This window comes from Haliotis rufescens, unplaced genomic scaffold (assembly GCF_023055435.1).
Source record: "Haliotis rufescens isolate VD_foot unplaced genomic scaffold, xgHalRufe1.0.p SCAF_31, whole genome shotgun sequence".
NCBI classification, from domain to species: Eukaryota; Metazoa; Mollusca; class Gastropoda; order Lepetellida; family Haliotidae; genus Haliotis; species Haliotis rufescens.
This window is the reverse complement of record NW_025964013.1, coordinates 5,774,280-5,790,140: the sequence shown is the minus strand read 5'-3', so window position 1 is coordinate 5,790,140 and position 15,861 is coordinate 5,774,280. Positions and strand designations below refer to the sequence as shown.

General features: G+C 43.5%; 1 protein-coding gene and 1 long non-coding RNA gene across 2 annotated transcripts; both read right to left on the bottom strand.

Moving 5' to 3' along the window:
- Positions 1-351: 351 nt before the first annotated feature.
- LOC125371778 lies at positions 352-8,477 on the bottom strand. Its single transcript, XM_048380502.1, has 6 exons — positions 7,940-8,477; positions 7,818-7,857; positions 7,575-7,659; positions 7,211-7,315; positions 6,333-6,412; positions 352-419 (listed from the first exon to the last, which is right to left on the bottom strand). Exons 1-6 carry the CDS (start codon positions 8,006-8,008, stop codon positions 352-354), a joined length of 447 nt encoding a protein of 148 aa, XP_048236459.1. The 5' UTR covers positions 8,009-8,477.
- Positions 8,478-11,104: 2,627 nt separating this feature from the next.
- Positions 11,105-15,505, bottom strand: LOC124114762. The gene is made up of 2 exons (XR_006857895.2): positions 15,420-15,505; positions 11,105-11,650 (listed from the first exon to the last, which is right to left on the bottom strand). It is a non-coding gene; the product is annotated as an uncharacterized LOC124114762 (long non-coding RNA).
- Positions 15,506-15,861: the final 356 nt, after the last annotated feature.

Sequence of the window (15,861 nt, the reverse complement as noted above, 5' to 3'; positions counted from 1 at the left end):
CATGTAAATATCAATATATTCCCGACATGGGTACAATGTGTTAAGCCCATTTCTGGTGTCCCCCGCCGTGATATTGCTGGAATATTGCTAAAAGCGGCGTAATACCATACTCACTCATCGGCGAAAAGAATGATAATATCTTGCTGAAGTTAAGTTCCTTGTTCACAGTCTGTTTCTATTTATTTAGCATGTAGAGTAGTAAGAGCTCACTCGTATGACACAGTACATACATTTATCAGATGATAAATGTTTTGTTGCAACAAAACGTGAATGACCACCATGCACGGATCCAAGGTGGGGGTGCAAGGTGCGCACCCCACTTGTTGATTACACTGCAAGTCATCTGTAGTTTCAGAAGCTCTCTGCTTGCGTGCTTGGGGCGACCTCGAGAAGCAACTGTACATACATCTCAAACCTTTCTGAAAATAATAAAACCATTAACTTTTGTTACAAATATTATTACAGCATTAGGGGACCAAGGTAAGACTGATGTAATCTTGCATGATACACGTATTTGTCATTGCAGCTTAACCTGCGTGTGATAATTCATTGACAAGCCTGGATAAGCGGGATGTTCTACACAATAATGACATGGGGTCCAACATGTTATACTTGTCTCCTCCATCCAGAGAAAAATAAACTACCGGGAAAAAGAAAGTATGCACCCATGTCTGTTTGATGGTGGCTAAAAATAAAACAAACATGTCTGTTTGATGGTGGCCAAAAATGACACAAACAAGAAATGGTCATTCGATGGTGATGTATTGGAAACGGGTATTGCAGTCGTATTTTTGGACCTTAAGTTTGGAGTGTTTCGGCGACTGTTTTCAACCTAGTAAAGTAACGTTTTGGTCAAATCCAATTTTCAAGTGCATTAGTTCTTTTGCCCAGAAGTTCATGGTTTCTTCTCTGTGTTCTATGCTGTTGTTGAAGCTACCACTCCCTTGTCTTTGTGAACGTAATACTAACCCAATAAATTATTCATTATCATTTAAGATGGTGTTGCCATCTCAATGGCATAGAATGGTGATCATTCGTTATAAAGATAATGTGACAAGGATGTATAGTTAAAAGCAGCTCCAGGGATGCCGTATCATTTCGGGAACATATTACCATCCTTCATAATACATACCAAGCCACTTTGGTTTCAAGTTGAAGTGGATAAGAGGGAAACACACGATGACACCGCTGACGAGAAACATGGTGGCATACAGCAACTCAATTTGTGGATTCTGTACAATCGGAGCGACAACGAGGAACAAGCACCACAGCATGAAGATGATGGGTATGATGATTGGCACCTGAAAGTGAGTGAGTGAGTAGGTGAGTGAGTGAGTGAGTGAGTGAGTGAGTGAGTGAATGAATGAATGAATGAATGGGTGAGTGAGTGAGTGAGTGAGTGAGTGAGTGAATGAGTGAGTGAGTGAGTGAGTGAGTGAGTGAGTGAGTGAGTGAGTGAGTGAGTGAGTGAGTGAGTGAGTGAGTGAATGAATGAATGAATGGGTGAGTGAGTGAGTGAGTGAGTGAGTGAGTGAGTGAATGAATGAATGAATGAATGAATGAATGAATGAATGAATGAATGAATGAATGAATGGGTGAGTGAGTGAGTGAGTGAGTGCGATAGTCGTGTTTATTTTGGATGCATTCAAATCTTGAAGATATTCGTGTTTTCTGTACATGCATTCAAATTGTAAAAATCTGATATCGTTTAATGACGATCAAATACCAATTCATTTTCTCTGATTTACCTAATTGAACTAGAAATAAAAAAGAGCCGTGTGGCCTCCTCATCAGTTTCCTATTTATATCTGTGCATAAAGATTTAGAGTGATAAACCACTGTCCCCAAGGCTGTATGACAAGAGGGGTGGTTTCCAATTTCCAATAGCCACCTTTCCCTTTATGTTGTGAAATATTCCAGTAACTCCAGTCTTTGCTGTCTTAATTTCACGTTTGAGGTACAATCGAGAATGCTCTTACTACCAAGGTTTCATAGAGCGTCATACGACTCTCGCTCAGAAGTTGTTTGATCAAGGTCGTTCATATGACGTCATCGTTCGAATTCAATCAATCTATATTTCTAAATAGTGAGAGGGCCATAGGCATATTGTACATGTTTACAAAGGAGTTGCGGGCACATTTATATAATATAATATACATCAATAGCCATGACAACTGTTAAATTAGTGGTTGAATAAGCTCATGCTTTCTAACATTCATGACATGGAAAATGAACATTTCTGACAATTTTTTAATTAGTCTGCATTAGTCAGTAAAACTTACACAAGTGGTGATCCTTGAATAAAATAATCATGAATGAATTGGTTTCTGATGTCAACATAAAACGAACAAACAAATAAAAAGTGATATTCATCTTCTATATTATTAAAACTACACAGTTGACAGATTATGCCTTCTCTTTAAATTCTGCAGTGTCAATCTGATTCAATAGGGAGATCGTGAGAGTTCCAGCTTAATAGAACTAACGCCACTCGGACTTTCTATAAATCTATTTCAAACAAATCGTGCTGTCTAGTTATGTTTGTGTTGATATCCGACAAGTGATTTAATTTATTGGACAAAGGTAGAGTAGATAACCATTGTCTGAAGTACATGTCTTTTACAGAACAGAACAGAACAGAAGTTTATTCAATATTTGAGGCCATATGACCTATAGTACAGTAGTGTTTGTTTTTTGTATCAACATTGTACAGTCACGTGTAGGTAATAATAAGTTTACATAAAATATTAACGTCTAATTTCAAAAATCTTCTTCAGGAATATTGACAGAGATGATATTGTATTTGCATTGCAGGAGTTCAACAAATTTCTCATCAGTTGTTCATCTTTGTACATAGTTGAAATCATAGGGAGGTATCTATTTCTAAGAAACTGATAATATTTACAAATGAGAAGTACATGAAACTCATCCTCAACATAGCCTTCATTACAATAACGGCATAAACTACTTTCTTTATCTTGTACATTTTTCTTTCTGAGATTGTTAACATTAAAATTATGTAATGATATACGTAATTTACACAAAGATCTTCTCAAAGTTCTATCCTGAAGTACAGATACATATTTTTCAGGAACAAGTAAAGATTTTATATTCGTATAATGGCATAAAAACCTTGAGGATGATATTTGACAGTGCCAATCTTGTGAAAATATATCAACTAATCTTTCCTTAAGCATGAAGATAAATAGTTTATCATTTCCAACATCTTGAGATATCCATGTCTTTTGAAGTCTTTGCGAAGTCAATAATAAAATCGCTCTGGCATATTTACATTTATTAACTCCACATAAACCCATACCCAGTTGAATTAATTCCCTGTTCAACACACCAAGCCTAGTTAGGTTTACCTGGCGATCGTAGAGTAACTTCATATTGTAACATTTCTTTGGAAATCTTGAATTTGGCGCCTGCAGCTATTTTAGCCAGTATTTGATAACCTTTATATGAGCGTCTCTGTAAAACAGACATCTTCCACATTCACCATGTACCGCAACATTTGGAGTGCTAGGTTTAATACCGAGAAAGCATGAAAATGAATCTTATCAACATCATCTATATTTCTGAATCCCCACATTTTGGCTGCATTTATCAAAATTTTAGCGTAAAAGATTTTGAAAAATGCCAATTAAAATTTTCATAGCAAACAAAAGATGAAATAACGTTACTCTTTCAGGGCGTATCTGTATACCATTTATACAATGTGCATTGGTTTGCTCTGCTAATTCATTTATAAAGAAAGAAAAGAGAAAAGGTCTTAAAATACATCCTTGGCGAACACCAATATTACAAGGAAACGTATGTGATACAGTATTGTTTTTACGCACACAAACCTATACTTTACGGTAGATAAGGCACAATATTTTCCCCATTCGTTTGAAATAGCTTCCTGGGTTTATCTCTTTGAGTCAAATGCTTTCGCAAAATCTACAAATAAGGCATATAATTTGCTACCCTTTGTTGTTAGATATCTTTGTATGATTGACTGTAAAATCAATGACCCGGGGGATACTCTCGTGAGTGAATGATATATTGATTCAATGACACGTAGGCTATCCTCTTGAGTGAATGGTGTAATAATTCAATTTACCTCCTTAAAAAAATAATGCAATGATTCAATGACACGAAGGCTATCCTCGTGAATAAAATCTTGAGAGTGAATTAATGTAATGATTCAATGACCCGTTAGCATTCCAATGTACTGAATGTATTAAATAAAAATGTTAAATGGTGAGAATTTGAAGAAACCATGTGGATTTTGGTGACTGATATTAAATAAAAAACATTTCCGGTTTCAGTGAAAGTATTTAGCTGCAGAGGTACATCCTCGCCTCTTTCCGTAACGGGCATAACGGAATGACACGAGTGGTCACGGAAAGGACAATTTGGGAATCAAAAGATGTATCGTGAACGTCCTGAAAGTAATATGCCAGTGACACAAGTTCCATATTTTACATGAAGTAGTCTCCATAGTCAAAATCATCATCACCATAGACTATAATGCCACTTAGGCGGTGAGAAATTAAATGTCGTGCAACTTCCTGTGTTTCCTCTGGTATTTTACGAGCGCTTCTAGTAGGAAAACTCCATTGTCAACCATGAAGCGGCAATGACTGTGCCAACGTGTCGAGATTGAAAGCAGACACAAATGAGACTCCATTGTAAACCTACTGTCACTTTTGCCTATTGTATTGTAGGTATATTTGTATCTCGTAATAACCTCCTGGTATAAGCTGTTACTTTTCGGAAGTAAGACCTGATGATTTGAGTAGCAGACAGAATTTGGACATCAAACGTCCAATGTTCTAATATCGAGGACAGGAAATGAAACTTTTTCATTATGGTTGACAGGGATCGAACCTGCAACCTTACATATCGTGTTAACTTTTGTAATCCACGTTTTTTTCCACTGAGCTACCGGGGTAGGTGATGAAAGTTTAATTTTAGATGTCATGACTTAGTTTTTTCTATGCTGGTCGTGTTTCTTTCTCTCGCACGCTTTGATCGTATTCCTTTTATAACGGGACACACTGTATTGTTTCACTATCATATATCTCGATGTTTTCTTATTTTCTTCTGTTATTTCTTCCATTTAGACGGTTTATAAGTGAGATAAATCACTCCCCCGCTGTTAGACCTTAGGCAGTAAGACCTTGGCAATCGGGTATCGGCTCCTCCGCGAAGCTCCTTGGTCTTACATCGCCGATACCCGATTGCCGAGATCTTACTTCCTCGAACATAACCTCGGAGTCGTGCTTTATCCTTCACGTATATACTTTTCTTGCTGTTGATTCCACGATAAGAGTTAAAAACCTCCATCTTTCAGTGCCGCTGTCGCTTCTGTGTGAAAATCATTCCCTCTCACAATGAGCGCCAACGCTTCAGTCGTTTTAATCAGGGTTTAAAACACACATCTCCCACCACTATTCCCATTGACTCAGTTCTGGTCGGGGGGCACGGGTGGCCCAGTCGTCCAGTGCACCGCGATTCGCTGTGTATAGTTGCGTCCCTTGCGGAACGCCAGAAACCTGTGATTGAGGGTTCGAATCCCGGTTTGCCCCGATTATGTTTCTAGGTTTGTCAGCACCATACCCGTGCTCGTGGGTTTCACCAAAGTGGTAAACGTCTCAGATCTGCATCACTTCGGGCTTTCCTCCCACATTAAGCTGACACGCCGTGTTATAACTGGAATACTGTTAAAAGCGACGTTAAACCCAACTCACTCACTCACTCACTATTTACAGACCACGGTCATATTGGTGGAATATAGCCAAGTAAGCTTGTACAGACACAGTGTTTGCCTCAGAGTAATTCGCTGTTCTGTTTAGTGGTGACATGTAATATGCTTTTATATACAGTAAGTGAGTGAGCGTCGTTAAACCAAACTCACTCACTCACTCAGTTCTGGTTGTTAAGCACTTTTAGAATAGCAATCAACTGCACCAATTAAAGCCCTTATGCACCAAACAGACCTGAACCTGTATCGCCTTCACCAAACAGACCTCACCTGCACCACATATACCTCACCTCCACTAAACAGAGCTCACCTGTATCACCTGTACCACACAGACCTCACTTGTATCACCTGTACCACACAGACTTCACCTGTATCACCTGTACCACACAGACCTCACCTGTACCACACAGACCTCACCTGTACCACACAGACCTCCCCTGTACCACACAGACATCACCTGTACCACACGGACCTCCCCTCTACCACACAGACCTCCCCTGTACCACACAGACATCACCTGTACCACACAGACATCACCTGTACCACACAGACATCACCTGTACCACACAGACCTCACCTGTATCACCTGTACCACACAGACCTCGCCTGTACCACACAGACATCACCTGTACCACACAGACATCACCTGCACCACACAGACATCACCTGTACCACACAGACCTCACTTGCATCACCTGTATCACACAGACCTAACCTGTTTCACCTGCACCACACAGACATCACATGTACCACACAGACCTCCCCTGTACCACACAGACATCACCTGTACCACATATACCTCCCCTGTACCACACAGACCTCCCCTGTACCACACAGACAACACCTGTACGACACAGACCTCACCTGTACCACACAGACATCACCTGTACCACATATACCTCCCCTGTACCACACAGACCCCACCTGTACCACACAGACCCCACCTGTACCACACAGACCCCACCTGTACCACACAGACAACACCTGTACCACACAGACCTCGCTTGTATCACTGTACCACACAGACATCACCTGTATCACCTGCACCACACAGACATCACCTGTACCACACAGACCTCCCCTGTACCACACAGACCTCACCTGTATCACCTGCACCACACAGACCTCACCTGTATCACCTGCACCACACAGACCTCACCTGTATCACCTGCACCACACAGACATCACCTGTACCACACAGACCTCCCCTGTACCACACAGACCTTACCTGTACCACACAGACTTCACCTGTATCACCTGCACCACACAGACCTTACCTGTACCACACAGACCTCACCTGCACCACACAGACCTCACCTGTACCACACAGACATCACCTGTATCACCTGCACCACACAGACCTCCCCTCTACCACACAGACCTCACCTGTACCACACGGAGCTTACCTGTACCACACATACCTCACCTGTATCACCTGTACCACACAGACCTCACCTGTACCGCACAGACCTCCCCTGTACCACACAGACCTCACCTCTACCACACAGACCTAACCTGTACCACACAGACCTCATCTGTACCACACAGACCTCATCTGTACCACACAGACCTCACCTGTACCACATAGACCTCAACTGTACCACACATACCTCACCTGTACAACACAGACCTCACCTGTATGACCTGTACCACACATACCTCACCTGTACAACACAGACCTCACCTGTACCACACAGACCTCATCTGTACCACACAGACCTCATCTGTACCACACAGACCTCAACTGTACCACACATACCTCACCTGTACCGCACATACCTCACCTGTACAACACAGACCTAACCTGTATTACACAGACCTCATCTGTACCACACAGACCTCATCTGTACCACACAGACCTCCCCTGTACCACACAGACCTCCCCTGTACCAAAGAGACCTCACCTGTATCACACAGACCTCACCTGTATGACCTGTACCACACAGACCTCCCCTGTACCACACAGACCTCCCCTGTACCACACAGACCTCACCTGTACCACACAGACCTCACCTGTATGACCTGTACCACACATACCTCATCCGTACCACACAGACCTCACCTGCACCACACAGACCTCCCCTGTACCAAAGAGACCTCCCCTGTATCACACAGACCTCACCTGTATGACCTGTACCACACAGACCTCACCTGTACCACACAGACCCCCCCCCCCCCCCCTACACCACACAGACCTCCCCTGTACCACACAGACCTCACCTGTACCAAAGAAACTTCACCTGTACCACACATACCTCACCTGTATGACCTGTACCACACAGACCTCATCTGTACCACACAGACCTCACCTGTATGACCTGTACCACAAAGACCTCATCTGTACCACACAGACCTCACCTGTACCAAAGAGACCTCAACTGTACCACACAGACCTCACCTGTACCAAAGAGACCTCACCTGTACCACACAGACCTCACCTGTACCACACAGACCTCCCCTGTACCACACAGACCTCACCTGTACCAAAGAAACTTCACCTGTACCACACATACCTCACCTGTATGACCTGTACCACACAGACCTCATCTGTACCACACAGACCTCACCTGTATGACCTGTACCACAAAGACCTCATCTGTACCACACAGACCTCACCTGTACCAAAGAGACCTCAACTGTACCACACAGACCTCAACTGTACCACACATACCTCACCTGTACAACACAGACCTCACCTGTATGACCTGTACCACACAGACCTCAACTGTACCACACATACCTCACCTGTACAACACAGACCTCACCTGTACCACACAAACCTCATCTGTACCACACAGACCTCATCTGTACCACACAGACCTCATCTGTACCACACAGACCTCAACTGTACCACACATACCTCACCTGTACCGCACATACCTCACCTGTACAACACATACCTCATCTGTACCACACAGACCTCATCTGTACCACACAGACCTCACCTGTACCACACAGACCTCAACTGTACCACACATACCTCACCTGTACCACACATACCTCACCTGTATGACCTGTTCCACACAGACCTCACCTGTACCACACAGACCTCAACTGTACCACACAGACCTCAACTGTACCACACAGACCTCAACTGTACCACACAGACCTCACCTGTATGACCTGTACCACACATACCTCACCTGTACCACACATACCTCACCTGTATGACCTGTACCACACAGACCTCACCTGTACCACACATACCTCACCTGTATGACCTGTACCACACATACCTCACCTGTACAACACAGACCTCACCTGTACCACACAAACCTCATCTGTACCACACAGACCTCATCTGTACCACACAGACCTCATCTGTACCACACAGACCTCATCTGTACCACACAGACCTCAACTGTACCACACATACCTCACCTGTACCGCACATACCTCACCTGTACAACACAGACCTAACCTGTACCACACAGACCTCATCTGTACCACACAGACCTCATCTGTACCACACATACCTCACCTGTACCACACAGACCTCAACTGTCCCACACATACCTCACCTGTACCACACATACCTCACCTGTATGACCTGTACCACACAGACCTCAACTGTACCACACAGACCTCAACTGTACCACACAGACCTCACATGTACCACACAGACCTCAACTGTACCACACAGACCTCAACTGTACCACACAGACCTCATCTGTACCACACAGACCTCATCTGTACCAAAGAGACTTCACCTGTTCAACACAGACCTCATCTGTACAACACAGACCTAACCTGTACCACACAGACCTCATCTGTACCACACAGACCTCAACTGTACCACACAGACCTCACCTGTACAACACAGACCTAACCTGTACGACACAGACCTCATCTGTACCACACAGACCTCACCTGTACCACACATACCTCCCCTGTACCGCACAGACCTCCCCTGTACCACACAGACCTCATCTGTACAACACAGACCTAACCTGTACCACACAGACCTCATCTGTACCACACATACCTCATCTGTACCACACAGACCTCACCTGTACCACACATACCTCATCTGTACCACACAGACCTCACCTGTACCACACATACCTCATCTGTACCACACATACCTCATCTGTACCACACATACCTCACCTGTACCACACATACCTCATCTGTACCACACATACCTCACCTGTACCGCACATACCTCACCTGTACAACACAGACCTAACCTGTACCACACAGACCTAACCTGTACCACACAGACCTCATCTGTACCGCACAGACCTCCCCTGTACCACACAGACCTCATCTGTACAACACAGACCTAACCTGTACCACACAGACCTCATCTGTACCACACATACCTCCCCTGTACCGCACATACCTCACCTGTACAACACAGACCTCACCTGTACGACACAGACCTCATCTGTACCACACAGACCTCACCTGTACCACACATACCTCACCTGTACCGCACATACCTCACCTGTACCACACAGACCTCACCTGTACCACACATACCTCACCTGTACCGCACATACCTCACCTGTACCACACATACCTCACCTGTACCACACAGACCTCACCTGTACCACACAGACCTCACCTGTACCACACATACCTCCCCTGTACCACATAGACCGCCCCTGTACCCCACAGACCTCATCTGTACCACACATACCTCATCTGTACCACACATACCTCACCTGTAGGATTCTCGCACGCCTAAGGGAAGCAACTCCCGCACAGCTCCATGGGATGAACACATTCCGTTTCCTATGTTAGAATACAGCGAGAATCTGGGGGTAGTGACGCTACTTCAGTCCGCTTGCGTGTCCAGGGCTTGTGCCGGGTGCGCACTCACCCTTTCAGCAAACACTTTACATGTTAAATGCGCCATCGGCCAAGTCAGTGAGTGAGCGAGCGAGTTGGATTTAGCGCCGCTTTTAACAGTATTCCAGTTATATCGCGGCGTGTCAGCTTAATGTGGGAGGAAAGCCCGATGCAGGTGATGCAGGTCTCAGACGTTTATCACTTCGGTGAAACCCACGAGCATGGACATGGTGCTGACAAACCGAGAAACGTAATTTGGGCGAACTGTGATTCGAACCCACGATCGTAGTTTTCTGGCGTGCCCAAGGGGAGCAACTTCGTGACTCGAGTATCATATGCACTCATCCCCCTCTCAAATCGTTGGTCTGCCTCTGCAATGTATATCACTGCTTGCCAGCTTAATATGTTGGAATGACAATAATGTCGTACACGCGTTCACCACCAACAATGGCATGGTGCTCACCAACCAGGGAGGGGGACTAGGGAGTGCCTGGTCAGACTAGTCCAGCAAATTTCAGCACATGCGGGAAAATGATTACAAAGAAACTAGGATACAATTATATACGTTTATTAAAAAAATATACAGCTAACTTACATGGAATAGTTGACAATACGATAATCACGATTTTAAGGTCTTTGTTCAGACGGCATCTGTATCGTCTTTGTTGTTAGGGTAAAGTAGTGGTGGAAGAACAAGTAGACACATAATAATAATAATAATAATAAAAATAAAAATAAAAATAATAACAATGATGATGATGATGATGATAGTAATAATGAAAAAAAAAAATAAATAAATAAAAAAATAAAATAAATAAATAATGACGATGATCATGATGATGTTGTTGACACTGATTAACTGTCATCGAAGAGAGGTGTTTGATCTGTGATGCTCGAACTGCAGGTTCGATCTGTGGTGTTCGGTCTGTGATGTTAGCTCTGCGGAGTTGGATCTGTGACGTTAGTGACCCGACCGGTAAAGAGAGCAACTCCATGACAGTGTCATTTGTCTGACTGTCGACGGATGCTCCCTTCATCGTGAGGTCTCGGTAAATCTCGGCGTATTCCGTCAGCAAACTCGATCGCATGACTCCAGACCTGAAAAAAATAACATTGGAATGGTCAGCATGTAAACGATGTCTACCTTCCTAACAGCAAAAGGAATCAGGCTGTGTCTTATCTCAACTTTCTGCCTGCTACAGTGCCAAGAGAGTGTGATCGTGAGTTCGAATCCCAGAACCATTATGATTCTTGGTGTATCAGAACCATCACCGTACTCGTGGATGTCTCCAAGTGTTAAACTTACTTAGATAAGCATTATGTTTGTTTTCCTTTATTAACCAGTAATATAACCGAAAAACTGTTCAAAGGGTTTTAATCCAAGTCACTCACTAACTTTACCCGTCTTTACACTTATTGCAAGTTGAATTTTAACACAAAACCAAACCTGCCACTTGTAGCAGGATACGGACATGTACCTAGATCCTCCTCATCGTCAACGATGAACAACGATCTGGATGGGAATGCACGTGTTCATCAATGTAAGACAACTGAATCACATCGTGTCTGCTGACATATAAGATGCGGGCAATTTATGTAAGAGATAGTCTTTGAAATTGTGACAATTACTGTTTCGTAGTTATGGCAACAATTGAAACTTCTTTAACCAACCGAGTGTTAAGTCAATTTACGTAGATTACTCCATTATCAGACAACTATATGTTATGCAAAGGTGAAGCAAGTGTCCCCCGCTCCCCCCCCCCCCCCCCCCCCCCCCACACACACACACACTAACCCCCGACAGAAATTCCTGTTTTAAATTCCCTAATTAGAAGAAACAGCTGCAACGTTGTCGAGAGTGGGCTTAGCGGCATGACGCAGCCCAGAGAAACATCATGGTCGACACTAACTTGAGGGTAAGACCAGCCCCAGTCAGTGGTGTCGGGTGCAGCATACCCGGGTATGCCACTTACAGGCAGGGTAATAATATGAGAACGTCCTTTGAAGTGTTTGCACTCCGTGAGGGAAAGAGACCGGCCACAGCGGGGTGATATATTAGATACAGGCTACCTCTGTTTACAAATGTGCTGACAATGTCAAATTTGATATACAACGGTTAACAGACTTGGGCTTTATGACGTGGTAACACCGACTACATGCCGTGTCATGCTACAAACAAGAAATAATAACGGTACTTGTAACATTAGTTATATCAGATAGGTTAAAGGTATGAATATTTACCAAGTGTCTGTTTATTCAGCGCGTTAAGTAGCAGAATAAACAACTCTACGCTGCGCAGCATACAGGACGTCGGATTAAGCCGGGTGTTAATCTGGTATTATACACCGATACACAAACTGTGTTCTGAAACAACCACAAGCTTAAACTCATAGATTTAAAAACGTTAACCTTCAAACGCACACCGAAACTAGATCGTCACGCTAATAAAGTTTTCCAATAAACTTGTTACAACCAGCGAAAAGGATTTGACAGGAAGTTACAGTTTGATGTCTCCCAGAATGTGCCTGAGTCTCTGTATCGCAGTGCCACGCTGTAAAACACTCTATTTCTACTAATAACTTCATGACAATGGGTTGGCTGTGTATAAAATGTGGCTGCTAGGCCATAAACAGTTATCACTTGATCTATAACACCGAGTCCAAATTGCCTGATGGTGGAGAACAAACAATGCATGCCAAGGCGCGATAAAATAGGTCGGGTTACACGCGAGGGGCAAGGCAGAGACCATCACCCCACACTGAATCCTCCCCCCACGTGGTGCTGGTTAAGCTCGAGGACTGTCCGGCTATCTGACTCTGTTTGTTGTGGTAATCAGCGTGAAAACCATTGTTGGAATTAAAAACCGCTGTTCGCGTCTATAGAGAACGGCATGGCCTAGTTGATGTCACCACTCACGTAGAAAGTTAAACATATCTTTGAAAAAACATAAGGACTGGTTGTGACCTAGCTGCATGACACCAATACTAGTGGTGATGATGAATTTGAAATTGAGGTAAAACATCTCTAATGCCTCTATCCGTTGAAGACGTTTACCACCAATGACTCGTCAACTGTTACATAGTAAATACATTATTTACCCACGTTGGGATTGGCAACACTGAAATAGCAATCATAATGCTTTTATGTTGATGTGACTCTCCTATAGGTGATAAGGGGATTCGACTGAGTAGTATTGTTTTACGTCGATTTCGCAATACTCCAGCAATATCACGGCGGGGGACACAGAAATGGGCTTCTCATATTGTACCCATGTGGGAATCGAACCGGGCCTCCGGCGTGACGAGCGAAGACTTAAACCATGGGGCTTCCGCCATATAATCTACAGATATATAGTACATAGACAAAGACGACAACTAGCACCTTGTTTCACCTCTTACTACTGTGCCATAGAGACATACACATAGGAACTGTATGGTGTGGTGTGTGTTAGGGGTGGTGGGGGTGGGGTGGGGGTGTACTCGTCTTCTTTGGTCATATACTGTATGCTGACACGATAATGTTAGCAATACACTTAACACCCATATATAGGAGGCTACGAAGGTGTAGTACATCGACGAGTTCCTTATAATAATGACGTGTGCGAACCAGATTGTCAACCAAGTGTGAGAAGTACCAAATTAAAAAAAAATGTACAATAGAACCTCATTAATCCAGACTTGTCGGTGTCCTTTAGAAGAAAGAAAATTCAGGATGAACGTCATGTGATTTATAGAGAAGATCTATTTCGTCTATTGGTATGTCGGGAATGACAGATTCAAGTTGGGATGGCATTGTAACAGTACTAGTGTACCACAGAGAGCATATCCACCAACAGCAGCGGAACATCCATCCACCAGTACATTCAAGGCGATAGATTTCCCCTTTTATTTGAAACTGAGATTTATGATTCATAGTTCCAATCCTTCGACCACCTGTGTTGAACTAACACTAGTATTTAATAATCCAAGAAACCAACAATGGAAGTTACAAGAACTCATATACCCCACCCTCACCCCCACCCCACCACCACCACCACCCCCACACTGTACAGTCGTCACCGAGCACACACGGGATCACTAAAGGGGCGTCACCCCCTCTCTATCACGCGGGCAGATAAACAGCTTTGTCTTCTGCATTGTAACCCCAGCAAGGAGGGGATCGAGTTTCACCCCGGAGTGTAGACTGAACTCTGTCCCGTGTACCGTTAGTCCATAGGATGTGTACACAAATACTTTCTACTCTCGTTTGGATTAAAAATATGAATTCTATGGCCCGTATGACACGCAGCTGCACCTCTATATGACTACAGACAGTATCCAGAGGCGTGGCTACTATAATTTGAATTAATGCACAGCAACACACACAAATGTTTTAATGAACTTATTTTACGAGTGTCTATAAAAATATTATTTTGAGTACAGCTACGTATTGCTGTGATTATTGTTAAGCAATTACAAAATCTGGTCCTCCAAATGCATTGTCCATAGCCTCAGCATAAGAAACTTGAATTTTAAGACAATTATATATATTCACGTTAAAGTTATTTGGAGTCGGAAAACTCCAGATGAGGGGGTTACAAAATTGATCCTACACGTACGATGTAAGAGATATACTAATTTTAAGAGTGCAATGATGAAGATCTTTAAGGAATTCTTTAACGAACTCAGAAAATCTTAACATAATTGTTAACGCCTTGCATTTCAAAGGTTATATAGTCTCTTTACAATAAAGCATTGTACGTGTCATATCTCAGTTAGTACCTATGTCGACATATGGCACGCTCAGAAACTATTCCTGAACACCATACCCTTATATCAGTATATATATTCAGATATATACCCCATAGAGTGTACATATACATACATACATGTGGCATTGATGTCCCTCATCCTCCAGCGTTCCCTCTCCGTCCACTCTCTCCCCGGGACATCTCATCACGCTCGCTATGTAACGCTAGCCTGAACTGGAGGGGTGTCTCGACCCACCCCGTTATATAGTTCCTCGCCACGACCGACCGTCACGTTAGTAATTTGGTCGTGCGCAGGAATACACACAACGTGGCTGCTCGACTCGATCGTGCAGCGACATGCATTCACTTCTCACGGCACAAAGCCAGGGCGCGTGTTTATAAAACGTCACGGATAATTAAGGCTGGTCGAAATGTTAATAAGTCTATCAGAAAGGCGAAAGGTGAAGCCGTTCTAATTAGACAGTGATACAGGCTGACATTGACTCGGGCCTAGCGATATACGATCTCTTTGACCTGCAGCGACATTGCATAAACAATGGAAGGATACTGTTCTCCCAAG